The sequence below is a fragment of the Pinus tabuliformis genome, chromosome J (assembly GCF_031772625.1).
Source record: "Pinus tabuliformis cultivar Carrire ecotype Pingquan chromosome J, CPIR1, whole genome shotgun sequence".
Classification (NCBI taxonomy): Eukaryota; Viridiplantae; Streptophyta; class Pinopsida; order Pinales; family Pinaceae; genus Pinus; species Pinus tabuliformis.
The window spans coordinates 677,599,214-677,627,060 of record NC_142295.1 but is presented as its reverse complement, the minus strand read 5'-3'; the positions used below and the strand labels follow the sequence as shown (position 1 = coordinate 677,627,060).

Here is a 27,847-nt window from a genome sequence, read left to right as displayed (position 1 = left end):
TCAATGTGCTTGGAACAGTGATGAAACACTGAATTTTTAGAGAGCTTGATGCAACTCTGATTATCACAGTTTATGACTGTGGGTTGCAACCTCTGACTAAATAACACCACAAGTAGCTTTCTCAACCAAATAGCCTCGCAATTTGCCAAGCTAGCAGCCATGTAATCGGCCTCGGCTGAGCTTAATGCCATTGATCTTTGCTTCTTGCTAGACTAGGAAACAACTGCTGGCCCAACACTGAAAGCACAACCTAAAGTGCTCTTCCTTTCTGCTAAACCCCCTGCCCAATTTGCATCTGTGAAGCCCTGAAGACTCACTCAATCAGCCAGCCTGTACACCAACCCATAATTTGTTGTGCCCCTGAGATACCTCAACATCGTCAACAAACTTAGTGGACGTAAAGGTAGTAGCTTGGCTAACAAACTAGCTAATGAGGGTACAGTTGGCAACATCAGACTGCGCTCCCTTACATGGAAGGACTTGGAGAAAGGTCCTCTCCACCAGGAGTGTATGGTTATAAATGCCAAGGATAATGGAGTACGAGATAATCTTTGTTCTACAAGAGCTTGGCAGATCTCTCGGACTAGAACGATACGCGTCTACTAATTTGTTATCATGAAATCCAATGCAGGCATCAATTCCAACTATTCGCATGAGGGAATGAAAATCCCAATTGCCATATTGTTATCTGACTGTTGCCTCCTTGATCTGTCGCCTAGTAAAATCCTTCGCTCTCCCATGATTGCTCTATACCTAGTTCTGGACATATTCAATGGCACATTTATAGTCGCCTCCCTCCCTTTCCTCTCTACCGCCTGCCCTTCCTATGAATACCCCGACCCCCTGGCTCATCTTCATCTTTTTCTTCGCCCTCATGCATCTCATGCCCTCTTTTCCCCACCCTCCACTCTAAAGCCCTCCTGGCTTTACCCTGACTCCCCCTCCCTCTCCATGGCCCCTCGACGCAGTGCGGCTACTGCCCCCCGCCGAGGAAGAGGTCGAACCAAAGAACATGGAATGATCCCAGCATACAGCCTAGGACGTGCTCTAAAGCGTCAACCAGGAGAGCAACGCTCAACTTCAATGTCTCGGTCACTCCAGAAACCCAAGAGCATATTCAAAATCTGGAGCTCCAGGCTAGAAACATTCGTCGACGCATTAGCCCTAAGGAGATTAACGCCCAATTTGAATGGATCCCAGACCCCGGCCTCACCAGGGCAAGGGAGAACCTGTACAGCTGGACTATCGAGCTTTCTTAGCATCTTAAGACCATTGTTGGTTTAGCTCTTCAAGAGCAAAGCGAGCACACCAAGGCTCTGGAGGTTATGATAGACATGTTGAATGACAAAATCACTGTTTACGTGGATATTGTTCATCATCGTCACTTTGTAACCAAGGATTCGCCTCACTACGCGTTGTTGAAGCATCGTATGGCCAACATGCAAGCAACTCGAGAAGGTTCGTCAAGCATTAAACGAGAAACAAGTGGTGCTTCCACTAGCCACCAAGCCTTCGAGGATGCCCCAGCTGGCAGCACCCCTGAGAAGCCGATAAGGTTGGAGGAGGAACACACAAATAATTAAGTTTGATGAATTATGCTTACCCTATGTTTTGGATACTTTCTGTGTAATGCGTGTTTTGCATTTACGTCCTCCTTGGGACTCGATATATTCACAGATTGATAGTTATATTCGCAGATTGATAGTTATATTCGCAAATTGAGTGCCCTCAAATGACATGCCCTGCTACTGGAACAAGGAGTGGAATAAGAATTAATCAGTCGCAGGTGAGACAGAGGAAGGGCAAAACGAAGTGCAAGTCTGCCTGATTTGGACAAACAAGAAGATCATTATGTTGCATTTAAATAGTGAGGTTTAAATGGATGAAGAATGTGGGTTTTGAACATATAATAAAGAAAGAGACTGATATAGGAGCCATACGCAGGCCACCGTGTCTCAGTCTTATAGTTTGTGTCACCGTCGTCTAGGGTTGTTCGGTTATTTGCAGGCCAAAATTGAAGCAAATTGGAGCACTCGGAGGCCAAAATTACAGTATCGTTTTTCAATCAGCTATGTAGCAACAATCATCTCATCTCCAAAAAGTACCCAGTTTCATCGGGCGATGTCTACAGCAGATAGAATCAGTGTCACTATTTCATTCTTGGAGGCATCCAGCAGTTCACTGATAGCAAGCAGCGTGGTGAGCAGTGTGAGTAGTGTGCTCAGCAGTATGAGTAGAGCAGTGTGAGCAGTGTGGACAGCAGTGAGAGCAGCGAGCAGTGAACAGTGAGCAATGTAAGAGCAGGGAGTTTTTATGCAGCAGAAGTAACGAGCAGCGAGCAAGCAGTAGCAAATGCATTCAAACATGACAAAGGAACCAGAAATTTCAGAACATGTGGAGACAAATGATTTAGGACAAGTGAAAATTGCCTCATCCGCCAAAGCTGGGAAGTGGATTTGGGTCAATGCCAATATCGAGGCATTTTAAAACAAAGAATAGCCCGTCTAAAATGGGAGCAAACAAAGAAGAAACGGTCTAAAAAGAAAAGTAATTGAGACCTTTGCAAAAAGCACTCAAACAAGTCTCCTCCACAAGCACATGGCAACAAGAAGTCCAAAGGAAAAGTCATTGATGATTCTGCCTTATATAGTCCCACATCCACACCTCTCACCTGGTCATCTGATCTTTATGTGAAAGAATTGTTAAATGCAAAACAAAGGTTGGAGGTTTTAGAAGCTAAAGGGCAGGAAAGAGATCATAAAATTCATATAATAACGGCTGAGAACAAGGCGTTAGCAGAAAGCAATAAAATTTTAAAAGAACAAGTGGCATTGCTACAGGAAGCTCTCCTGATAGGGAAGACAGAATGGCAACGCATGAAGGCGGATGTGCAAAACATAAAGAAATCTGTAGTGGAAAGTACAGAGGTGGTGAATGTGAAATCATCCCAGGATAAAGGGAAAATGATTGCCCAAATAAACAACCATGAAGAGAATGCAAGAGAGGAAACGAAAGGAGATTCCACCAAAGCCTGCTACCTAGTTCTGGACATATTCAATGGCACATTTATAGTCGCTTCCCTCCCTTTCCTCTCTACCGCCCGCCCTTCCTATGAATACCCTGACCCCCTGGCTCATCTTCATCTTTCTCTTTGCCCTCATGCATTTGATGCCCTCTTTTCCCCACCCTCCACTCTAAAGCCCTCTTGGCTTTACCCCTACTCCCCCTCCCTCTCCATGGCCCCTCGACGCGGTGCGGCTACTACCCCTCACCGAGGAAGAGGTCGAACCAAAGAACACTGGAATGATCCCAGCATGCGACCTAAGACGTGCTCTGAAGCGTCAGCCAAGAGAGTAGCGCTCAACTTCAATGTCTCGGTCACTCCAGAAACCCAAGAGCATATTCAAAATCTAGAGCTCCAAGCTAGAAACATTCGTTGCCACATTAGCCCTAAGGAGATTGACGCCCAATTTGAATGGATCCTAGACCTCGGCCTCACCAGGGTAAGGGAGAACTTGTACAGCTGGAATATCGAGCTTTCTTAGCATCTTAAGACCATTGTTGGTTTAGCTCTTCAAGAGCAAAGCGAGCACACCAAGACTCTGGAGGCTAAGATAGACATGTTGAATGACAAATTCACTGTTTACGTGGATATGGTTCATCATCGTCACTTTGTAACCAAGGATTCGCCTCACTACGCGTTGTTGAAGCGTCGTATGGCCAACATGCAAGCAACTCGAGAAGGTTCGTCGAGCATTAAACAAGAAACAGGTGGTGCTTCCACTAGCCACTAGGCCTTCGAGGATGCCCCAGCTAGCAGCACCCCTGAGAAGCTGATAAGGTTGGAGGAGGAACACACAAATAATTAAGTTTGATGAATTATGCTTACTCTATGTTTTGGATACTTTCTATGTAATGCTTGTTTTGCATTTACGTCCTCCTTGGGACTCGATATATTTGCAGATTGATAGTTATATTCGCAAATTGAGTGCCCTCAAATGACATGCCCTGCTACTGGAACAAGGAGTAGAATAAGAATTAATCAGTCGCAAGTGAGACAAAGGAAGGGAAAAACGGAGTGCGCATCTGCCTGATTTGGACAAACGACAAGATCATTATGTTGCATTTAAATAGTGAGGTTTAAATGGATGAAGAATGCAGGTTTTGATCATATAATAGAGAAAGAGACTAATATAGGGGCCATACGCAGGCCGCCGCCGTGTCTCAGTCTTGTGGTTTGTGTTACCCCCATCTAGGGTTGTTCGGTTATTTGCAGGCCAAAATTGAAGCGAATCGGAGCTCTCGGAGGCCAAAATTAGAGTATCGTTCTTCAATCAGCTACGTAGCGACAGTGATCTCATCTCCAAAAAGCACCCAGTTTCATCGGGCAATGTCTACAGCAGATAGAATCAGTGTCACTATTTCAAACTTGGAGGCATCCAACAGTTCACTGATAGCAAGCAGAGTGGTGCGCAGTGTGGTCAGCAATATGAGCAGAGCAATGTGAGCAGTGTGGACAGCAGTGAGAGCAGCGAGCAGTGAACAGTGAGCAGTGTGAGAGCAAGGAGTTTTTATGCAGCAGAAGTATCAAGCAGCGAGCAAGCAGCAGCAAATGCATTCAAACATGACAAAGGAACCAGAAATTTCAGAACATGTGGAGACAAATGATTTAGGACAAGTGAAAATTGCCTCATCCGCCAAAGCTAGGAAGTGGGTTTGGGTCAATGCCAAACAATATTGGGGCATTTTAAAATGAAGAATAGCCCGTCTAAAATGGGAGCAAACAAGGAAGAAACGGTCTAAAAAGAAAAGTAATCGAGCCCTTCGCAAAAAGCACTCAAACAAGTCTCCTCCACAAGCACGTGGCAACAAGAAGTCCAAAGGAAAAGTCATTGATGATTCTGCCTTATATAGTCCCACATCCACACCTCTCACCTGGTCATCTGATCTTTATGTGAAAGAATTTTTAAATGCAAAACAAATGTTAGAGGTTTTAGAAGCTAAAGGGCGGGAAAGAGATCATAAAATTCATATAATAACGACTGAGAACAAGGCGTTAGCAGAAAGCAATAAAATTCTAAAAGAACAAGTGGCATTGCTACAGGAAGCGCTCCTGATAGGGAAGACATAATGGCAACGCATGAAGGCGGATGTGCAAAACATAAAGAAATCTGTAGTGGAAAGTATAGAGGTGGTGAATGTGAAATCATCCCAAGATAAAGGAAAAATGATTGCCCAAATAAACAACCATGAAAAGAACGCAAGAGAGGAAACGAAAGGAGATTCCACCAAAGTTTCCAAAACTTGCGCTCAAGTTATTAGCGATTCTGCTAATAAGGAAGGAGAACAAATATTCAAGTTGACAACATGCAAGATAGTGAAGGCAAGGAAAGACAAAATAGGGCAGCAAACATAATTACTAAAGGGGTGAAAGACTATGGGAAAAATGAATGTACTCTTGACCTTGCAAGAGACTTATTGAAAGACAAGTTGCTATGGCAAGGACAAATATGCCAAGCATGGAGGGTGGGTAAGTTTAACGGGGAGAGAGCCAGGCCCATAAAATTCATTATGCCTAGCTTGCGTGATAAATATATTATTCTAAGCAAGAAACATCTCTTGAGGGGTTCTCGTTTTTTCCTAGAAGAAGATTTAACTGTAAAACAACAGAAGGAAAGAAGGGAGGAAATTTTAAAGGTTAGGACAGCAAGAGATGAAGGAAAGAGAGCATGGATTTATAAAGGCAAAGTTGTGATAGCGCAATTTGGACCTCCTTCCAGAACAAAGCAGCAAGATGGTAATAAAGAAGAGGCAACAAACTCTTCAACAGGAAATCAGAAAGCAAAGTCGGTATGGGAAAACAGGGACAAAGACTCAAATGTGAGTCTTGCATGTCAAAATAAATAGCAATCAAGTCATACCCAGGTTTCCTTAAGATTAGTTTGTTGGAACTGCAGAGGTTACCCATGGAGATGAGGACCTGGGTTAGGGCCTATTGCGGAAAATAGAGACATAATTTGCCTCACAAAAACACATGAGCATGAAGGGTGCAAGACACCTTTGTTTGAAGGATACTGGAAGATGGCAGTGTGGAACAAGGCAGCAGGGAATGGCAAAGGCACAGGGGTATCATGGTTTTAGTAAGGGAGAAAGAAAGTCATCTCATTCAATTAGAAAAAGAAGACTCAGATAAGCAATTCATTTGGTTTAAAATATCAGAAAATGGAAACCACATCAGAATTGCAACATGCTATTTTGCGCCACAGGTTTCAAAAATCTACAAAGGTAGAGGGCTTGACCACAAAGATCCATTTGTAGCTTTAAAAGAGGATATTGCAACATATTCGTAGCTAGGTGAAGTCCTTATAGTGGGTGATTTCAATGCTAGGACTGCAAGTGAGCAAGCTAGCATTCTTTGTTGTAAAGACGATTGTGACCTTATTTGGCTTACAGAAGAAAGTAATCATCAGTGGGAAAGAATTTCAGAGGACAAGGGCTGCAATCTCTTTGGTGAACAATTGCTTACTCTATGTGGGGCCTTTGATTTAGTCATTTGTAATGGCTTGACTAGATGGGCAAAGTCCAGTAATTTCACTTGCAATACTTACAATGGAGCAAGTGTGGTAGATTATGTATATTGCTCGCATGGTTTGTTTGAGAAACTGGAAGAAGTTTTGGTTGGAGATCAGCTGTGGGATTTGAAATCAGATCACATTCCAATTTATTTATGTTTCTCTTGGATTGAAAAGAAACATTTAGAGTCAAAAATTCAGCATGTCCAACAAAATCTCCCACAGGGCAGAATTCTTTTGACCCCAGAAAATTGTAATACTTTCAAAATGATGCTAGAGAGGCTCTTTGAGAAGGAGAAAATTACAATTCACAGCCTTCATAGTCATGAATTAACACATGTAATTCAATGCGCACTTGCAAAGTGCAAAATAACAAAAATTAAGAAGTGTGAAACAAATTGCTTTCCGGTTAATGCTTGGTTTGACGAGGAATGCAAAAAGCCAAGGAGAATGTGGAAATAGTCAAACAAGGATAACATAAAGCTCAAATCTTACAAGCAGTTATTAAGCAAGAAAAAGGTTGATTCCATGGTTTCAAGGAGGGAAGAACTAATATTCCTTGGGAAAAATAATCCCAAATTATTTTGGAAGGAGCTCCAACCGAAAAAGATACAAATTGGAAATAATATTACAGCTTTTAAATGGTTTGACTATGCAAGACAACTCTATGAACAGGTTCCCAAGGTTGACCCTCCCCCCTTGGTCAACACTGATACTGAACTCTTCATGGTACAAGATGTAGAGATGGGTATCAAGAAGTTGGGTGTTGGAAAGGCAAAAGACTTAGCTGAACTCCACGCAGAATATCTAAAGTGGGGCTCAAAGATCCTTGCATCTCACATTACAAAAATGTTCAACAACATCATACAACAAGGGCTCCCCATAGATTGGACAACTAGTCTGGCAATACCTCTTTTCAAGAGTTGTGACGTCAATAATCCCTCCAATTATAGGACCATCATGATAAACCCTTTGTTTGCAAAGCTATTTGGAAGCATGCTAGAAAACAAAATTAGCAAGTGGGCAGAAGAAAGAGATAAGCGTGCTAAAGGGCAAGTAGGTTTTAGACCTAAACATTCCACAGTTGATCATTGCATAACTTTAAGGCACATCATTGAAAAAGTTTGGGAGAAAAAGGAAGAAGTCTTTTGTTGCTTTGTTGATTTCAGAAAAGCGTTTGACTCGGTTCCTAGGGATAAACTTTGGCAGAGAATGGAGGAACTTGGGGTTCCTAAACATTTGAGAGCAGCTGTGCATAGGTTGTATGAAGAGGTGAAAGTCAAAATTAGAACTTCAGCAGGCATTTCTGAAAGTTTTAGAAGTGATATCGGGGTCAAGCAAGGTTGCCCACTGTCTCCTACCCTTTTTGGTTTATATATCGACAAGCTTGAGGAGTGGTTAAATTCGCAAGGGGGTGATGGTATCTATTTGGGCAAGTTTGTTATAAGGCTTATTTTGTATGCAGATGACCTTATTCTGATTGCTAAATCAGCTCTTGGTTTGCAAGAGCACTTACTATCCCTTGAGCATTTTTGTAGAAGTGTGGGGATGCAAGTCAATATCATCAAAACAAAAGTAGCGGTCTTCTCTAAGAAAAGAAAACATAACCAACATAAGTTCTACTTTGAAGGCAACATTCTGGAAGAAGTTGCGGATTACAAATACCTCGGAATTGACTTCAACAAAAATCTAAACTAGAATGGTTGTAGAAAGAAAAGAACTTTGGGGGGTTGGAAAGCATTTTATGCTTTTCAAAATAGGTGTAGAGAGGCAGAGTTATGGGACTGGAGGACCACTCAAACTCTTTTTGGGCTTCTAGTGATTCTGGTGATTCTCTATGGTTGTGAACTGTGGGCTAGCAGTACCTCCGACATGCAGTGGAGACAAATTGAGAAAATTCAGAAGCGTTTGATTACAAACAAATTTAAGATTAAAAGTGCAATTCCTTATGATATCTTGTTAAGTGAAACAGGGACTGCTCCTATTGAAGCAATTGCTATGGTGCGAGTCATAAGGTATTTAAAAAAAATTGAGCAAATGGAAGAAGGTAGATGGCCTATGGTTGTCTTTAATGATAGATTGTGCAAGAGCAAAAAAACTTGGATGCAGCGAAATAACAAATGGTTTAGTAAATGGGGTATTTGCTTGAATGCGTGTCCCATAAACTGCAAAGAGATAAAAGCTTTTGTTATGGAAAAGCTCCACAAACGTACTTGGGATAAAGAGCTAGGAAGAAAGAAAAATTACTATATTGAAGTGTTTAATCCCACTCATAATGATCAACCAAAAGCATACATAGAGGCCAATATCTCTTGGAGAGCCAAAATTCTTATTGCTCAGTTAAGGACTAATTCTCATCAACTCCGTTGTGAAACAGGGCTTGGAAAATGCCAAAGTAAGTGTGGGAGGAAAGGGTATGCATTTTTTGTTCTTCCGGAAAAGTGGAAACAGAAAAACATTTCATTTTAGAATGTGAGGCCTTCAAAGACAACAGGGAAAGTTATGCAGATATGCTAGCAGCTAGCTCTTGGGATAATCTATTTAGCGAAGGGTTTGTCGAGAATCTGGGAGCATTTATTGTGAAGCTTCATAGAAAAAGGGCCGAATATATCAAGCAAATGAAGAAACAATCTATCCCATAGGTTATCTTTAGCCTCATGGACGTTAAAATAACTTCTTTCTTCTTCTTCTATATGGATATCCTCGGTAAAATGTGACACTATTGAGAATCCCCAAATTGATGTCACCGCTGCAAATTTTGTAAACAGTGATACCAACAGTCCCCTGGATGTATACGGATTCTGTCAAACCACTCAAACCAGGTTGAAAGATAATTTTTGTAAATTTTGCAAGGACATTAAGCAAAATCTCTGGAAATTTTAAAAGAGCAGGAAGCTTAGGAAACTCTTTTTCTGTCAATGGTCAGAGCATGGCTGCTTTAGACCAATCGTGCACCACACCGATTGTAATATAATAGAGCTTCTCTTACTTACAAAAAAAACAATGAGGTATATAACTAAGATAAAACAAATCTAATTCACTAATATTCTAGAATATTTCAATTAGATTTTCAAAACTATGAAAACATGAGAAATTTGACATTCACTTTTATTTATTAAAATAAAATTACAATATGGTATTATTTCCCATTAAAGATGGTATTATTTCTCATTTTTACTAAGATGTCACTAAAAGTTTTTTCTAATTACTTTTCTATTGTTCACACATAACCTCATGCTCGAGCTATATTTATCAACACTATTTCAAGATACTATTGTTAGCAAACTTATTTCCAAATTAATGTAGTACCTATAGAATATAAAGGAAAGTGATGATGCTAAGCTAGATAAACGGTATGGGTTTTTTCCGCGCAGGTATTCCAGCGCATTGTAAGGCTTCCATGAAAATATGATATGAAATACAGGCGGCTGACAAGCAACGAGAAGCTTGAAAACTAAACCATGATTAATTCATGCACGAAATTGAAAAATAAAACTATTGGATATTCAAACGCATTCATTGACCGAAGAGAGGAGAACGGCAGAAAGGTGCCGTCTCTTCAAAGACCAGCAATAAGCATAACATACTCGACAGCCCATGCGGGGATTTTATATTTCATTTACCTAATAGAGAAGAAAACGACACAAAGAAATGAATTGAATAACAGAAAAGAACAAAGAGCACAGCATCATGGCAATGGCATGGAATAAGTGAATTAGATGGAGAAGATACCATAAACATCAGAGACGAGAATAATGGCCTTCTGAGTGTGTCGGGATCCACATGAAACGTAGGCCTTTAGATGTCCCACGGTTTCCACGCGCCCTTTTAAATCTATGTTCATGCTCGGATTGGCGTTACCCAACTCGGGAGGAGGGTTCTCACAGCACTGACGACCTGCCATCTCCTGTCTTCTCAGGAAGTAACTTGTCACACCACCACACACAATACAGAAGGCTCGGCTCTCTCTCTTACGGGGATCAATAAATCCCATGCTATCGGGCCATAAATGAACGGCGGGTGTATATGCCCACGGCCTTAGCAAAATCGAACGGTGGGCATATACACCCGCCGTTCATTTATCGCCAGATAGCATGGTAAATATGGCTCGCCTCTCTCTTACTAGTTGGAAATAGTTCTTACTAGTTGGAAATAGTCCTTCCGGCTATGCTAATCACGAGGAAAATTAAATTTGAATTTGTGTGTAAAAGGAGTTTTTTACGTTTCATTTCATTGGAGTTATTCCTTTGATTTGACTAATGATGTATTTGTTTGCATGTGAAAGACTAAAAACCAAAATCAAAATGTCTATTTCTAAGTTAAGTTATTCCATAGGTTGAAATGTTATGTTATTAATAGAGTAGTTTAATGATTTCATAATTTTACTTTTAAAATAGTGGAAATTTCCTTAAGATTTTGATTAAAATCTGGTAGAAATCTTGAGTGCTCCAGGGGTTTTTTTGATGATATTGAATCTATTTCCACCATCAAAAAAAAATTTAAACACTTCTATAGTTGGAGTTTTTGACAAAAAAAAGTTGGATTCCTGCAAAAATTGTATTCTTCCTAGACAATGTTGTTATTATTAATTATTGTTGTGTTATTAATTATTGTTGTGTTATTAATTGTCTATACAGTATCACGGTTTAAAGCATTTGCAATGGCACAATTATTTGGATGTTGCATAAGCATTTGCAATGGCACAAATTGTTTGGATGTTACATAGTTATGTGGTATGGTAGAGATGTTGTAATGTAATGTTTAACATTTCGACTAAGCCAAATTAGACAAAAATAAAATAAAATAAAATAAAAAGATAAATGTAATGTAATGTAAACATTTTAACTCGATCAAAATAAAAATAATCATATAAAAATAAACTAAAAATAGTCCATGGCATTGATCCATGCTATTGAGAACCCATAATATTGACCCATGGTATTCATGTGGAATAGAGCCTATTTAAATAGGAAATTAAACCACCCTAGATCCATCTTAAATCCGGATCTACCAAGCCCCCAGAAGGATAAAATATCTTTCAACTTAAAAGAGGTCTGCATATCACGAGATTTGATCCCTCTCAAGGCTTGGTAGATCAGGGTTTAAGATGGATCTAGGTTGGTATAGTACAAATGCACAGTTACATGTATGTTTGTTTAATGTTTAGGGTAATTATGTTATTAATTTACTTCCTCGAAAATTAAATTGGAATAAAATAGTATATAAAAAGTGTTTCTTATATTTTATTGGAGTTATTCTTTTGATTTGACTAATGATGTATTTGTTTGCGAGAGATTAAAAAACGAAATCAAAATGTTCATAAGTGGACGTTATGTTATCAAAATGTTCATAAGTGGACTTTATGTTATTTGAAGAGGTTTAGATGTTGTGTTATTAATTGCTTATACAACATCATGGTTTAAAGCATTTGCAATGGCACAAATGTTTGAATGTTGCATAGGTACATGTCAAACCCATAGAATCGCATTAAATGAATCATATAGTACAAATGCACAATTACATGTATATTTGCTTAATGTTTAAGGTAATTACGCTATTAATTTACTTCCTAGGAAATTAAATTTGAATGAAACAATGTATAAAAGGGAGTTTCTTATATTCCATTGGAGTTATTCCTTCAATTTGAGTAATAATGTATTTACTTTTAGGGATTAAAAAACAAAATCAAAATGTCGATAAGTGGACTTTAGGCCATTTGGAGAGTTTTAGATGTTGTGTTATTAATTGTTTATACAACACCATGGTTTAAGGTATTTGCAATGGAACAAATGTTTGAATGTTGCATAGATGTGTGGCAAACCCATAGGATCGTATTGAATGATGAGAACATTTGTCGTGATCTTAGCTAATCTTTGTAGTTGATTACAATACAGGGGTTTGAGGTAAATTCATGGATTTGACTTGGGCCTTTTACAATATTGTTTTCCCTTTGTTTTATTGTTTTTGTCTCTACATTTTCTATAGCTTTGGTTAGCTATGGGGTTGATTGCAAGCTAAAGTATTTATGGAAGGTTTAGTGGTTTAGATTTAGGCATTCTACATGTGTTGTTACTTGTGTATTTGTGTTGTTTGTATTTTTGGTTGATTCTTAAGGTTGATTATAATTCAACTCAATTTTGGAAGGTTTGCATTGTTCATTTGGGTGTTTTCCACTAATATTGTCTTCTTGTTACATTCCTTTCTACCTATAATTACATCTACAATTTTGCCCAAGAATTGTTGTTGAGACTTGCAAGCCACCATGGTTGAGGTCATTTGCAATGGCTTAGGGGCTTCAATAGTCCATAGAGAGTGTGCATTTGTCCATTTGCATTTAATGATGGGAGTGTTGCTCAAGCAACTAGTTAATCCCTGTAGTTGATTATAATCCAACAATGTGCATGCATTCGGATAAGGCGAGTGGCCTTCATTTGGGTATCTTGTGGTACTATTCATATGGGTCTTCTATGGTCTTTGGTGATTAGCTTTATTTCTCTTTTCCTTTGTATTATAGATAATGATGATTAATTATTGAGGTCAATTTCAATCCAATAGTGTGTATGTACTTTTGGAAGGTTGAAGGTGACGGGTTGGTTATTCTATGATATTTTTGTCTACCTATTCCATTGCTCACTATCGAGTGGCATCATGGTTTTCTCATAGTGTTAGCTTATAGTTGATCCTAAATGGATCATTACATAATTTCTCATCTATTTTGGTATTTTATTGGTGAAAAAGTTGGAGGAATTAACTTGTAGGGCCCATTTTAGGAGTGTTATAGACATTTTTGGGCCCTACAACCCCAAGCATGAAGTGTCCATAAATCAAGGGCTCCTAAGTCCCTAAAAGTGTTGTTCTAACCCCTAAAGGAACAAGGTCAACAGATTACAGCTTCTCCCAGAAGTTCTCCATGAGAAACTGCTCAGAATTGGTCAAAACAGGATCATTGCAGCTGCTCCACTGGCTAAGTGCGTTGCATCTCACCCAAATGCACTGTGAGGGTGCGTTGCATTTCAAAAGTCCCTTCTGTGGGGTGCGATGGGCGAGAAATGACAAATGGCAGTGTTATTCCGCGAGGTGGAGAGGCAATGGAAGCTTCCAGAATCTTCTCCTGTGACACTTGCCTCACTGAATTCGACCAAGGATGAGTAAGAGGCCATCAGTCTCCAAGTGGAAGCAAGAACTATCAGAGAGAAGACACCAATCAAATCACAAGCTGACTCATCCCCCTTACAGATATCTATATATGGATCCCTCATCCCAGAGATCCAGAGGCTGGAATTTTGCATATTGTAAGGAATTGTTGTTGGTTTCTTGAGACAAACATCAGATTGTTGGGTGATCTAAGCTTTGTTTGAGGTGAAGAGGGGCTTCTTTGCTGGGAGGTTGATGCTGGGTCAGAACAACTGGTTGTAACTCCTCTTGGCTCTTTTCTTGTTTATCAATAAAAGTTATTTGAGTTTTACTCCATGCTTTTGTGTCATTGATGTTTGCTACATTTGTATGGTCAATTTACATCTGATCCTAGATTGTTTATGATTATAGATCCATGTCTTTGTATAGTGCTATGCTTCTGTGATCTTATAGGTACTTTGTGAAGCTGGGCGTGCAAGGGAGCAGGTAGCTGAGGACTATCAAAGAAGAGAGGGATCAAATCGAGAGATTAGCGCAAGACAGAGGTTGGTCTTTCTGTTCCTCTCTATCTATAATTCATAAAGGAAAAACGAAAGTAGCTTTTCTCTGTTTGTTTCTAAGGCAGCTGTCACACCTTAGTGGGATAGAGCAGTTATATATAGACACTTTTCCCTGTAACAAGGAGTAAGTCCTACTTTGGTGATTTAGGATGTAGATACCCCTAAAGCATATTTGAGGCCTTAATAAATCGTATTTGGGGTCAAAACTATGCAAACAAAGTTCACAACCTGTGTACACCATTTTACACATTTGGAGCTTTCTAATGGCATGAAGATCATCTCAATTGAAGTTCATGTGAGGAAGTTGTACCTACCACAAGTTGACTTATCCTATAGAACGCCACGATACTGAGTGGCCGCCACACTAGCTTCCATTACTCATGTGGAGCTAGTCACTGTAGAATTTCAAGAAGATTCCAGGTGGTCCAAAACCCTAAACCTAATCGAGAGTTGAGGCGGGCAAAAATACTAACCCTAGATAGTGATTAGGCCATGTTAAACTATGTCACTGGGATAGGAAGATTTGACATTCTTATTGTATTGTTTATTGTTCCATAACTTAGCAGAGAATTTTGGAATGGGATATTGAAGTAGAACAGACAAAGTAGAAGATCTTGTAGCAGTCATACAACCCAAAATGTCCATGGCAACTCCATAGTGAGTGCACTTTCTTTGTATTTGTCTTTCGTAGTTGAGGGAAAAAAAATCAAGGCATAGGCCTCATATTTTGGCCAATTTTTTCCCAGATTAGGTTTTCTCATGATACATCATATGTTCATTATGTGGATGATGTGTTATTTGCTTAGGTTCTTGGGTTTTAGTTTCAATTTATTTCATTATCTTGTGCATTAAGCTGTAATGTTGAATTTGAAATCCAAAGTAAAGTACTGCATGATAAGAGATTTCATAATATTGTAAGATCTACTCTGACAAATCATTCTAGTGGAATAACCAGGATAGTTTATAAATCGTGTTGGTATCAATGCATCTTTATTTAGGGTTTTTGTTTGAAGTTGTAGGATCTAAGAATTGGTATAAGAATGTAATCTTAAAATATTGACCATGGTAGATGAATACAATAACAATCCATGAGATGAGTTGGAGGATATATTTTCATAGCTAGAAGCACAAGTCATTGGAATCTCTCACATGGTGGGCATCCTCATGGTGACTATAGAGAACAAGTTTGGATTTGTCAAGGAACATGGTATCTCTAACTCATAAGTTATATCAAAAATCAAATATGGAGATAATTAAAATCCATAAAAAGAGTTGAAAAAGGAGCCAAAGAAAGAGAAACCAAGTATTAGTTCCATCACATCTTCCCAATCTTATTCAAAGTGAAAGTGGACATCAAACCCTACCAAAGTAAGAGTGATGTTGTTAAGTTGAATCAATGGTTGCACTAGTTAGAAGTTTTTTTAATGTTTATAACAAAATATAAGAGAAAAATATGTCATTTACCCAATTGAAGTTAGAAAGCCATGCTTAGACTTAGTGGGAAAGTCAAACGGGGATGCTTAGGTTGGAGGGAAATTGCCCAATAACTAAGAGGTGTTTAAAACCCTCATGAAGTCCCAATTATACCATGTTGGGCATGAAGAGGGCCAATGGATCCATTAGCATTACTTCTAATAGAATCAAAGGTAGGAACATGTAAGAGTGCACTACTAAACTTATAAAACAAGCCATTATGTTGTGTGCATCTCCCAATAACCTCGATGTGCTCCTCAAGTATTGAAGAGGCCTACATGGTCATTTAAGGAGGCAAGTGATGCTCTTTAACCTATGACAATTGATAAGGAATGTGTATAAGAATGATATATGGAGAATATGGGTAAGGATAAAGGACAACCAAGTGGTTCCAAGTAGAAACACATCAAGATGCTTCCAAGGAGGGAGAGAAGAAGTGGAAAATAAAGGAGAAGAGGACTACAATCATTGCATATTAATGCAAGCATCCAAACAACCAGTGCAACTATTGTAATTGATGGTCACACGAAAGGTAAGTGTTGGAAGGCTACACCCGTAGTTGAATCCAAGCACCGTAAGAAGAATACCAAGAAGAAGAACATGATAGTTATGGGTTTAGGCAAATAGGTGCATCACAACTTAAAAGTAGATGAAAAAATTGCATGCAGCACAATGCAAAAGAAGGTTAATTTGAGTAGCCTCAATCCCATTGAAGAGAAGGACTATACTAAACTCTTCCATATTAATATCTAGGTAAATAAGACAAAGGTGGATGCCTTATTTGATTATGGTTCACAAGTCAACCTTGTAGCAAAGTATTTGATCAATGAGGTTAGATTGGAAGTTCATGGCCATCGTCACCCATATTCATTAGGATAGGTAAATAAGGATGCAAAGCTTAGGGTTACTAAGCAACAAAAGATCAAATTTCCCACAAGTGAAAATTAGATTTATGAAGTGAGGGTAGATGTTGTACCACATGATGTGTGTGGTGCAGTGTTTGGAATCCTCTACATGTACATGAGGGATAGGATCATCAGAAGGAGAGTAGTTAGTATTGCATGATAAAGGATTATAAGTCCTCCGTCATTAATGCACACAAAGATAGATCTAAGATCTCTCTATTAAGTGCTAATTATGTGATATGAAATGGATCTAAGCAAAAGTAATGACTATAGGACTCAATACCTACAAGCAATTTGACAATTGTTGAGGGTTGAAGAACGGGAAAATACAATGCAAGCATTCAAAGAAAAAAAATGAAAGAAAACAAATGTTTTGCAATGTATCATTATATAATTTGTCATCTATCTTGGTTCTTACTAGGTGGAAAAAATGGAGGAATTGGCTTGTTGGGCCTATTTTAGTGGCAAGCCCTAGTTTGGAAATTTAGGGTCCGAAGTCTTCTCGAGCATTTTTTAGGCATCAAATGGTATTTTTGGGAGTCAAAACATTGTTAGCATAGCTCCAATTCCTTATTGTTCCATAACTTAAGAGAGCATTTTGGAATGAGATATTGAAGTAGAACAAAGGAAGTAGAAGATCTTGTAGCAATCATTCAAGCCAAAATGTCCATGGCAACGCCATAGTGAGTGCAATTTCTTTGTATTTGTCTTTCATAATTGAGGAAAAAAATCAAGGTGTGGGCCTCATCTTTTGGCTAATTTTTTCCCATATTAGGTTTTCGCATGATACATCATATGTTCATTATGTGGATGGTGTGTTATTTGCTTAGGTTCTTGGGTTTTGGTTTCAATTTATTTCATTATCTTGTGCATTAAGCTAGTAATGTTGAATTTGAAATCCAAAGTAAAAGTATTGCATGATAAGAGATTTCATAATATTGTAAGATCTACTCTGACAAATCATTCTAGTGGAATATCCATGATAGTTTATAAATCAAGTTGGTATCAATGCATCTTTATTTAGGGTTTTTGTTTGAAGTTGTAGGATCCACGAATTGGTATAAGAATGTAATCTTAAAATATTGAACATGTTAGATGAATACAATAACAATCCATGAGATGAGTTGGAGGAGATATTTACATAGATAGAAGCACAAGTTATTAGCATCTCTCACATGGTGGGTGTCCTAATGGTGACTATAGAGAACAAGTCTGGATCTGTTAAGGAACTTGGTATCTCTAGCTCATAAGTTATCTCAACATCAAATATGGAGATAATTAAAATCCATAAAGGAGTTGAAAAAGGAGCCAGAGAAAGAGAAACCAAGTATTAGTTCCATCACATGTTCCCAATCTTTATTCAAAGTGAAAGTGGACATCAAACCCTACCAAAGTAAGAGTGATGTTGTTAAGTTGAATCAATGGTTGCACTAGTTGGAAGTTTTTTCAATATTTATGATGCCAGCCTAAGCCGACAATACCCACAGTGTGCATATAAAATGCATAATCTTGTTTATTCCCATGAATTTCATTTATCCTGCCTACTCAAACCTTCACTAGTTAAGGTTTAAGACCCCTTAATAAACTCTCATGCCGAAATTTTTCAAAAACTAATCAATGATCTAAACTTTAATTAATCACTCCAGCGGAAACTTTACTCAATCCTCATAAACTCTGATTAATTCTTAAACTCGTACATATTAGCCATACCCTCTTACTATGGTCTCAACACTAATCATACCATGGTTAATTGCCCTTAATCTACTTTATTATAGAAATATACATAAAGCACTTTTAACTTTACCTTTCCACTTTTTCCACGACTTTGGCACATTTCCCGAGGCTCACCTAAAAATGACGCGGGATTGAACAGTAATTCAACAACATCGATTGAACAGCAATTGAATAGCATCGATTGGACATCAATTGAACCGAACTTGCAATTGAAAAGCAATTGAACAGTTCCCAATTGAACAACATTTGAACAGTACTTGCAATTGGACAACGCCCGATTGAACAACAATTGAACAATGCTCGATTGAACACCAATTGCTCCCACGTTGACTTTCCACACAAATCTTATCAGATTAATTCTCCATCGTTTGATCAAGACACGCTTGATCAGACACCCAGCAATGATATCACATGGACTACTTGCACGACATTTAATTGCCCGATCATCTTACATCACATGTCTCAATTTATTCCACCCAGGGTTCATTCACTCATGAATGATGTGATGCGATATTAATCCAACGATCAGCACAACAATGATCCAACGGTCAGCACAACAATGATCCAACAGCCTGCGGCCCTTCAACTAACACACTGGTTAAATAATGGTTAACCCCCGCAGTTTACTGTGACGTCAGTGGTTGAAAACATGATCAACGACCAGGGTTTAATACGACACTTTAACCATGATCAAAAAATTCATCCACTCCTATCCTCGCACTTACTGATAACTCGATTTCATCGCTAGATCACCATTCCAAAACATCTTGTTATCAAGTTCAATTCTGCCAACTCATTTCTCTGCTTAGGAACAACGCGCCGAGACTTCCTTGATTACTACACCTTGCAACTTATACCTCTATTTCTTTAACACCACTTTGAATTGGAATACATAATACACTCTGTATTATTTCCCTTCCTTCATATTTGTAATTACTTGACCTGTACATACATCTATTAAATCCGACTGGAATCACACAGATTCTACCTAGACGATAAGTCTTTTGTCACTCAAAAAGACTTTCAGAAATTCAACTTGAATTCATTCATCATGGTTTATCACACAAAACCATAAATTCCCAATTACGGATCACTCAACACATAAAAGGAATGACACACACAGTCACAATGAATTCAATTTTCTCATTCATTAACAAATGTACATATACAAATAAAACTTTGTTTACAATCTAGATTTGGCTTGATCTGCCTTTTCATGATCTGTATCAACGATCCTTTTTCGTTTCAATGCCTGTAGGCTACAATCTAACCCTATCTATCTACTAACTCTCTCTAACTCACTCGACTTGACTAATTTGACTCACTCTTTCTCTGCATTTTTGGCTTACATTTATACAAAAGGACTCTATTTCCAATTCTGGTTCAGATCCTCGATCTTCACAACTAAATCCTAAGAATCCTCTAAGTCCTCAATTAGTTCCTAAAATATCTTCTGTATCCCTTAAGGATCTCAACTTTCAACTAGTCCCAGGGATCCTCCATAAATCATGAACTACTTTCCAAGATTACAATATCTCAATCCATACTAATTACTCAGTATCTCATGTTCTCCTACATTCGGGAACATTTACAAATATCCTTAATTAATTCCTATTTTCATTAAAATCACTCAAAACCTAAGTAATTACATTAATTCAACACTTAGGAAACCAACTTCCTTAAAACACAAGACCCCCCTATGCCTAATAAAATACAATGATTCCTCTAAGCCAAATGCTCCCGCATCAGTTTATAACAAAAGATAAGAGAAAAAGATGTCATTTACCCGATTGAAGTTAGAAAGCCATGCTCATACATAGTGGGAAAGTCAAATAGGGATGCTTAGGTTGGAGGGAAATTTTCCAATAACTAAGAGATGTTTAAAACCCTCATGAAGTCCCAATTATACCATGTTGGGCATGAAGATGGCCAATGGATCCATTAGCATTACTTCTAATAGAAGCAAAGGTATGAACATGTAAGAGTGAACTACTAAATTTATAAAACAATCTATTATGTTGGGTGCATCTCCCAATAACCTCGATGTACTCCTCAAGTATCTAAGAGGTCTACATGGTCATTTAAAGAGGCAAGTGATGCTCTTTAACATGTGACAATTGATAAGGAATGTGTATAAGGATGATATATGGAGAATAAGGGTAAGGATAGAGGACAACCAAGTGGTTCCAAGTAGAAACACACCAAGATGCTTTTAGGGAGGGAGAGAAGAAGTGGAAAATAAAGGAGAAGAAGATTACAATCATTGCATATTAATGTAAGCATCCAAACAACCAGTGTAATTATTGTAATTGATGGTCACACAAAAGATAAGTGTTGGAAGCTACACCTTAGTTCAATCCAAGCACTGCAAGAAGAATACCAAGAAGAAGAACATGATAGTTATGGGTTTAGGCAACAAGGTACATAACAACTTAAAAGTAGATGAAAAAATTTCACGCATCACAATGCAAAAGAAGGTTAATTTGAGTATCCTCAATCCCAATGAAGAGAAGGACTATACTAAACTCTTCCATATTAATACCTAGGTAAATAAGACAAAGGTGGATGCCTTATTTGCTTATGGTTCACATGCCAACCTTATAGCAAATTATTTGATCAATGAGGTTAGACTGGAAATTCATGGCCATCGTCACCCATATTCATTAGGATAAGTAAATAAGGATGCAAAGCTTAGGGTCGATAAGCAACAAAAGATCAAATTTGTCATAAGTGAAAATTAGATTTATGAAGCGAGGGTAGACGTTGTACCACATGATGTTTGTAGTGTAGTGTTTGGAATCCTCTACATGTACATGAGGGATAAAATCATCACGAGGAGAGAAGTTAGTATTGCTCGATAAAGGATTGTAAGTCCTCCATCATCAATGCACACAAACATAGATCTAAGATCTCTCTATTAAATGCTAACTAGGTGATATAAAATGGATCTAAGCAAAAATAATGACTACAAGACTCAATACCCACAAGCAATTTGACAATTGATGTGGGTTGAAGAACAAGAAAATACAATGCAAGAATTCAAAGAAAAAAATGAAAGAAAATAAAATGGTCTGCAATGTATCATTATATAATTTGTCATCTATCTTGGTTCTTACTAGGTGGAAAAATTGGAGGGATTGGCTTGTTGGGCCTATTTTAGTGGCAAGCCCTAGTTTGGAAATTTAGGGTCTGAAGTCTTCTTGAGCATTTTTTAGGCATCAAATGGTATCTTTAGGAGTCAAAAATTTGTTAGCATATCTCCAATTCCTTAATATTTTTCTACACACCAAGGCCTTTCTTATGGTGCAAAAATTACCTCAATTGAATTTCATATATGTAAGTTATGCCTCTCTCAAGTTGACCTACCTTGTTGATCACTATAGTACAAGTGGATCCCATGTCAACCCTCATTAATCACATGTGTAGCTAGTCACATGTGGACTTTCAAGAAGATTCTAGAAGTTTCAAACCTTATCACTACTTGAGGGTCAAGGCATGCAAAAACCCCAAGCACAAACAACTATTAGACTATGTTAAATACTAAGCCACTAGGAGGAGAAAGGGTTCCATGCTTTAGCATTGTACTTGTTACATAGTTGAGTACAACATCTAGGAGTGGAATTTGAAAGCATAATGGTGGAGGAGGTAGTTTTTTTAGTAGCCACTCAAGCCACAATGTCATAAGTAAATTCACAGTGAATGGCCCTTTCTTTGTCCTTGTATTTCATAACTGAAGAAAATAGAGAGAAGCATAACCCTCACCTTCTAGTTGGGTTCTTTCCCATTATGGGTTTCCCAACATATTCCTCATGTTCATTTGTGTAGATGGTGTGTTTATTTTCTCGTTCTTTCATTTTGGATTTGAATTATTTCATAATTTCAAGAACCAAGCTAATAGTAATTAATCTAAGATCTAAGAAATCATTTTCATAATCTAGGAATTTCAAAATATTACAAGATCTATTATGATGACCTAATCCATTGGAATATCCATGGTAGTTTATAGATCAAGAAAGGAAAAAAGATGTAAATGAGAAATAGAAAATGAAACAAGAGAGAATGTTGGGGAATAGAAAAAGGACAATGATGCTTTTTCTTCCCATTACCCCAACTCTATTTAATAGTGTGGTCATTGAGTTAGTTTGTATTCTCAAAATTTCATAAATAACATTATTTTCATGTTCTAAGAGGTTATTGGCATCCAAAATGACCATATGCATTTTTTTGCGGGCTTTCTTGTTTTATGTGCACATGATATTGGTTTCCTATAGGTGAATTAAGTAGTTGAAACTATAGCATTGTTCTCACGTACTTAATTGATCTATGTATCTCAAGGAAACATAACCAAACATGCCATTGGACACTTTGTGGTATGAACAGACTTGGCTAAAGTGAGAGGCAACATTGAGTGTCCTCTTATTTCCTCATAATATCATGTGGTCCTCACATTCTCTGGCCAATGCTCTTCCTTCTACCATTTAGCCATGAGTGGATGAATAATATGCATGGGGGCATTCTTCATTGGTAAATAATGTCAATTTGAGTGCCATATTCTACCAAGCCATTTACCTCCTTATCCACTTAAATACACAAGCCATCTACCCCCTTAATATCCATTTCAGTGCTTTATTTTATTGCCTTTACAAGCAACCATTGTTTGATGAGAGGATAATGCCACAATCTAAGAGCAAATGAATGGCTCATTCCCATTGCTTTGCCTTCTAATTTAGTATTGGCACATGGAATTTACTTCATACCTCTCCTTTATCAACAAAAAATGGCATTGAATGTTTTTCATTGAGTTAAGAAATGTATCGAGGAGAATGATGTAGTGTGAATGTGAACACATGTGTATGTTTCAAGGCTAGGTAACGTTGACATGGAGGAAAATATTTGTGTTTGTTATTAATGTTGAATTGAACTAAATGTGAAAGCAATGTTGGAAATTGTTGATATTGAAAATAGAATGAGCTTTAGCACACATGTTCTTCAATAATACTAGAGAAGTGTGTGCATGTGTGTGTGTGTTTTGTTGGAATGTTGTATACAATTATACTTGTGATCAACATTGGCGATTGACCACTACAATTCAAAAGAAAACACATATGTATATTACCATTACCTTGTTGATTGAGTCAAGTCAATTGAAGACCATGTTGGTAGCCCTTTAGTAAGTGGGTTAGTAAATATGTTTGCACATTATCCAAGACATGTTTGCATAACCATTAGTGTACTTTTGATTTGATGTGTATGTGCACTTGAAAGCTCAAATATATATATATATATATATATATATATATATATAGATATATATATTTAATTTGAATGGGTATTGGGAACAATCTAATGGTCTTAGGATACATTTGTTGATATATAAAGAGTTGATTAACAATTGCCTTGGCATTGCAAATACCACAACAAAATTTTCCTTACATGCTTGCTAAACACTGGTCAGCAAAGAACTTTAAAAGGGATTTTTCACTTATAATTGCATTAAGAACAAAGGCCTTGTAACCAATTCTTGGTAGATTTTGTAGAGGCAAATTTTCATGCCATAGAGGATCGATGTTGGCGAGATGAAAGGGTTATAAGTCTCCCATTTATATATCTTTGGGCCAAGAAATAAATCAATTCTGGTACGAAGTTTGTATTTTTATTCTCGAGAGAGGATATGCTAGTTGATGAATTAGTAAAAGTAAAGGTATCTCCAAAGGGATGTATTAAATAAACATTATTCGGAGGAGCCTTTCTAGGTGTACAAAGAAGTGTTTTAAGAGCCTTAAATTTAACGCCTAATAAGAAGGTGGAGCATGAGATAAGTTGTTGCCTAACTCCCCAGGCTATAAATATAGTCCATCCTGGTAACCGATGTAGTGAAAAAAATAACACATCAACTATTAGAATAGGGAGTAATTCAACTAATCACCTCACCTCATGGGTCACCTGTCATCCTAATACCCATGAAGGATGGGACTTGGAGAAAATGTGTATCAACTACAAACATTCTCAATAATTGAAACCTTTTACTCAAAGCTAATGATTTTCTAGAATAGTTGTAACATGCCAAGTACTTCACCACGTTGGATATCAAATCAAGATACCACCAAGTATGAGTAAAAGAAGAAGACACATGGTAGATCACCTTTAAGACAAAGCAAGTTCTATATGAATGGCTTGTAATGTCTTTTGGTTTATGCAATGCACCGACTAGATTTCATAATTTTTTGAATTATGTATTCCATCCCTTTCTAGATTCATATGTAATAATGTACTTGGATGATACATTGGTTTATAGTTCTACTTAGGAAGATAAGGTATTCCATATATACCTTGAAAAAAAATCAATTGTTGGAGAACTCAAGAAATGTGATTTTTCTCAACAATCATTGGTGAATTTGGGGTATGTGATTGGTGGAGGGGAACTAAATATAAATTCCCTAGAGATGGAGGCAGTCCTCAAGTTTCCTACTCCTACTAATGTCACCGAGGTTGGGAGATTTGTGGAGGTAACGCAATACCTTCAAAATTTTATAGCTTCATCACTCCATGCTATAACAATTAGTGGCAAGATTTTTTAGTGGGGAGAGAATCAATACAAAGTCTTTGAATAGTTAAAATGAAAGTTAACTCGAGCTTTAGTTATTGCATTACTTAATGTGTAGCATCCTTTTAAAGTGGAGATAAATACAAATGGATATGCTATGGAATGGTATTTGTGCACGAAGAAAGTTATTATGCTAGATATGTCATGGGAACAATCTTTATGTAGGGAAGAAAAACTATTATGCTATCATTTTGAAATATCTCGGGGCAAAGTCCTAAAATACCCTACATATTACAAGGAACTCTATGTTATGGTTCAAGTTTTTAAGAAATGGAAAGACTATATGATGAGAAAGGAAACCATCATCCACACTAGTCACTAGTTATTACATTATTTTCAAGCCCATAGCAAGGTTCAATAAACTAGGAACTATAAGTGGATGGGGTTTTTACGACAGGTCCATCTAATCATTAAATATAAAAAGGGAAACACTAATAAGTTGACAAACATGCTTTCAAGGCCACCCACATCCAATATGATCGTTACGAAACTCTTATGCACATGGAGCCTTGCACCCATGATGCACACAAAGTGGCATACATAAAAGATGAGGAATTTAATGACATGTTTTAGCAACTACAAGGCCAAGTTTGTGTAGAAGAAGGTGAGATGATGGTAAGGTTGATTACCAAGATAGGTTGATTTAAAAACTTGACAAGCTATGTGCTCTTCAAGTTGAGATGTTGTGGCTTATTAAAGAGGCTCACACTTCCAAAGCTACAAGAATTTTTGATGTTGAGAAGACAATTTTGAACTTACAGAGGTATGTGTATTGTCATGTAATGCAAGGAGATTTACCTAGGTTCATTAGAGGATGCATACTTTGTTGTACTAACAAACCTAGATCCTTGTTTGCATTAGTGACAACATTTGTATTGTATGCCAAGTTAATTTTAGAAGGGTATTGTTTCATTATTAACTATGTATGTTGAATGTAGTTTAAGCATTGCCTCAAGTTGATTATGAGAATATTTACTCTCAACCATCTTGTCTAATTTTTGTTTAGATTGAACTTAAAAAAATAGAAACCTTTCTACTCATAACCAAAAGTTATTTAACATTTATATTTGTCCCATTGCAGCTTGTCATTACTAAAAACATCCATTATCAAAATATTACATTATTCTAATACTAAAACTATTTTACTCTTAATACTTTTAAAGACATTACAAAAATATATTGCTTGAGATATATATTTTCATAATTTGGACTTATATTCTACTCCTCGTCTTGCTTTAATATAAAACATCATGATAAAATTTAGTCATAAAGAAAAAACCTTCTCTCGTGAAATCTTTACTCCCACTATACAATTAATTGAGAAGTTATCTTTGTCCAATGCACCATTTTCCTATAAATAGCCTTTCACATTTTATATATTACATTAAGAAAGAATCAACATTAAAGTAGTACATTATGAAAGAATCAATATTAAAGCACATAATATGTATTATGCATGCAATGTAGAAACATCAAGTCACATAACATCACACTACATTGTTATTATTATCAAAATATATAATTATGAAATCCTAAGTGGTTTGTGAAAACAAAAAAAATGGATAATAAATTAGACAAAAATGAACAAAAAGTAAATAAATAAATTAGAATAGTGTTAACACAATACAAAAATTAGTTCCCAAATATATTAAAACATGATAAAATGATGTTTGATTACTATTTTACAAACAAGTAGGATTACACACCTATTTGCAACTTCCCATAATATGTTTAACCTTAATTTTAGGAGAAATCTAATGCAACTCGAACTTGTATTTTTCATTCTCACTGCATTTTTTAAGAATATACGTTACTTTATTTCCTCAAAATGAATTTCATATATTGTTTTCACAATACTTATAGTACATTAAGAAAGAATCAACATTAAAGTAGTATATTAGGAAAGAATCAATATTAAAGCAGATAATATGTATTATGCATGCAATGTAGAAACATAAAGTCACATAACATCACACTACATTGTTATTATTATCAAAATATACAATTATGAAATCCTAAATGGTTTGTGAAAAAGAATGGATAATAAATTAGACGAAAATGAACAAAAATAAATAAATAAATTATAATAGTGTTAACACAATAAAAAATTCAGTTCTAAAATATATTAAAACATAATAAATTGTTGTGTGAATATTATTTTACAAGCAAATAGGATTACACGCCTATTTGCGACTTCCCATAATATGTTTAACCTTAATTTCAGGAAAAATCTAATCCAACTCGAACTTGTATTTTTCATTCTTACTGCATTTTTTAAGAATATACATTACTTTCCTCAAAATGAATTTCATATATTGTTTTCACAATACTTTAGAGGACAATATTAGAGTTTAGATAAACTGTTAAGCTTACATGCGACTTACATAAAAACAAATGCATTATGTAGTAAGTTATTATTATTTTAAAATTAAATTTAATGTTGTTATTGATTTTAAAGTTAAATTTCATAGTTTTAAAGTTTGTATAACATGTTATTAAAGTCGAGTTTTGCTTTGCAAATTCTAGGGTTTATTTTGCATAGTTGTCTGTGCTTGGCTCCACGAGAGGGGGCTTTTCTCCCTCCTTTAGCCAGATTGTTTCGAGAGTTCATAGCGAGTCTAGATCTACTAGTATTCCCCATCAATCTCCTCGTCTTCGACATCTTTTTCATAGACCAACTAGACAAAGAGTGGTTTTTGGGTTCGTAACAAACCCTCCATTAGGTGCATCATGGCAAGCTAGAAATCTAAGGCATTTCATGCCAAAAGTAGTGCAAGATCCAAACAATGAGGTTAAATCTAGTAATATTAGAGAGATATCCAATATATGCATGATCACGCTCTGATATGCAAATTTATTAGATTA

General features: G+C 36.9%; 1 protein-coding gene across 2 annotated transcripts in view; it reads right to left on the bottom strand.

Annotated features, from left to right (window-relative positions):
- The window catches only part of LOC149228667 (endo-1,3;1,4-beta-D-glucanase-like), a 302,648-nt gene extending 292,027 nt beyond the window's left edge, over nucleotides 1-10,621 (bottom strand). Inside the window, exon 1 of one of the 2 annotated variants that reach the window (XM_089378319.1) lies at nucleotides 10,305-10,621. In XM_089378319.1, the coding sequence (XP_089234445.1) occupies nucleotides 10,305-10,566 (262 nt within the window). In that variant the 5' untranslated portion in view covers nucleotides 10,567-10,621. The remainder of the gene's footprint in view (nucleotides 1-10,304) is intronic. The other variant, XM_089378320.1, reaches the window with a different exon arrangement.
- Nucleotides 10,622-27,847: the final 17,226 nt, after the last annotated feature.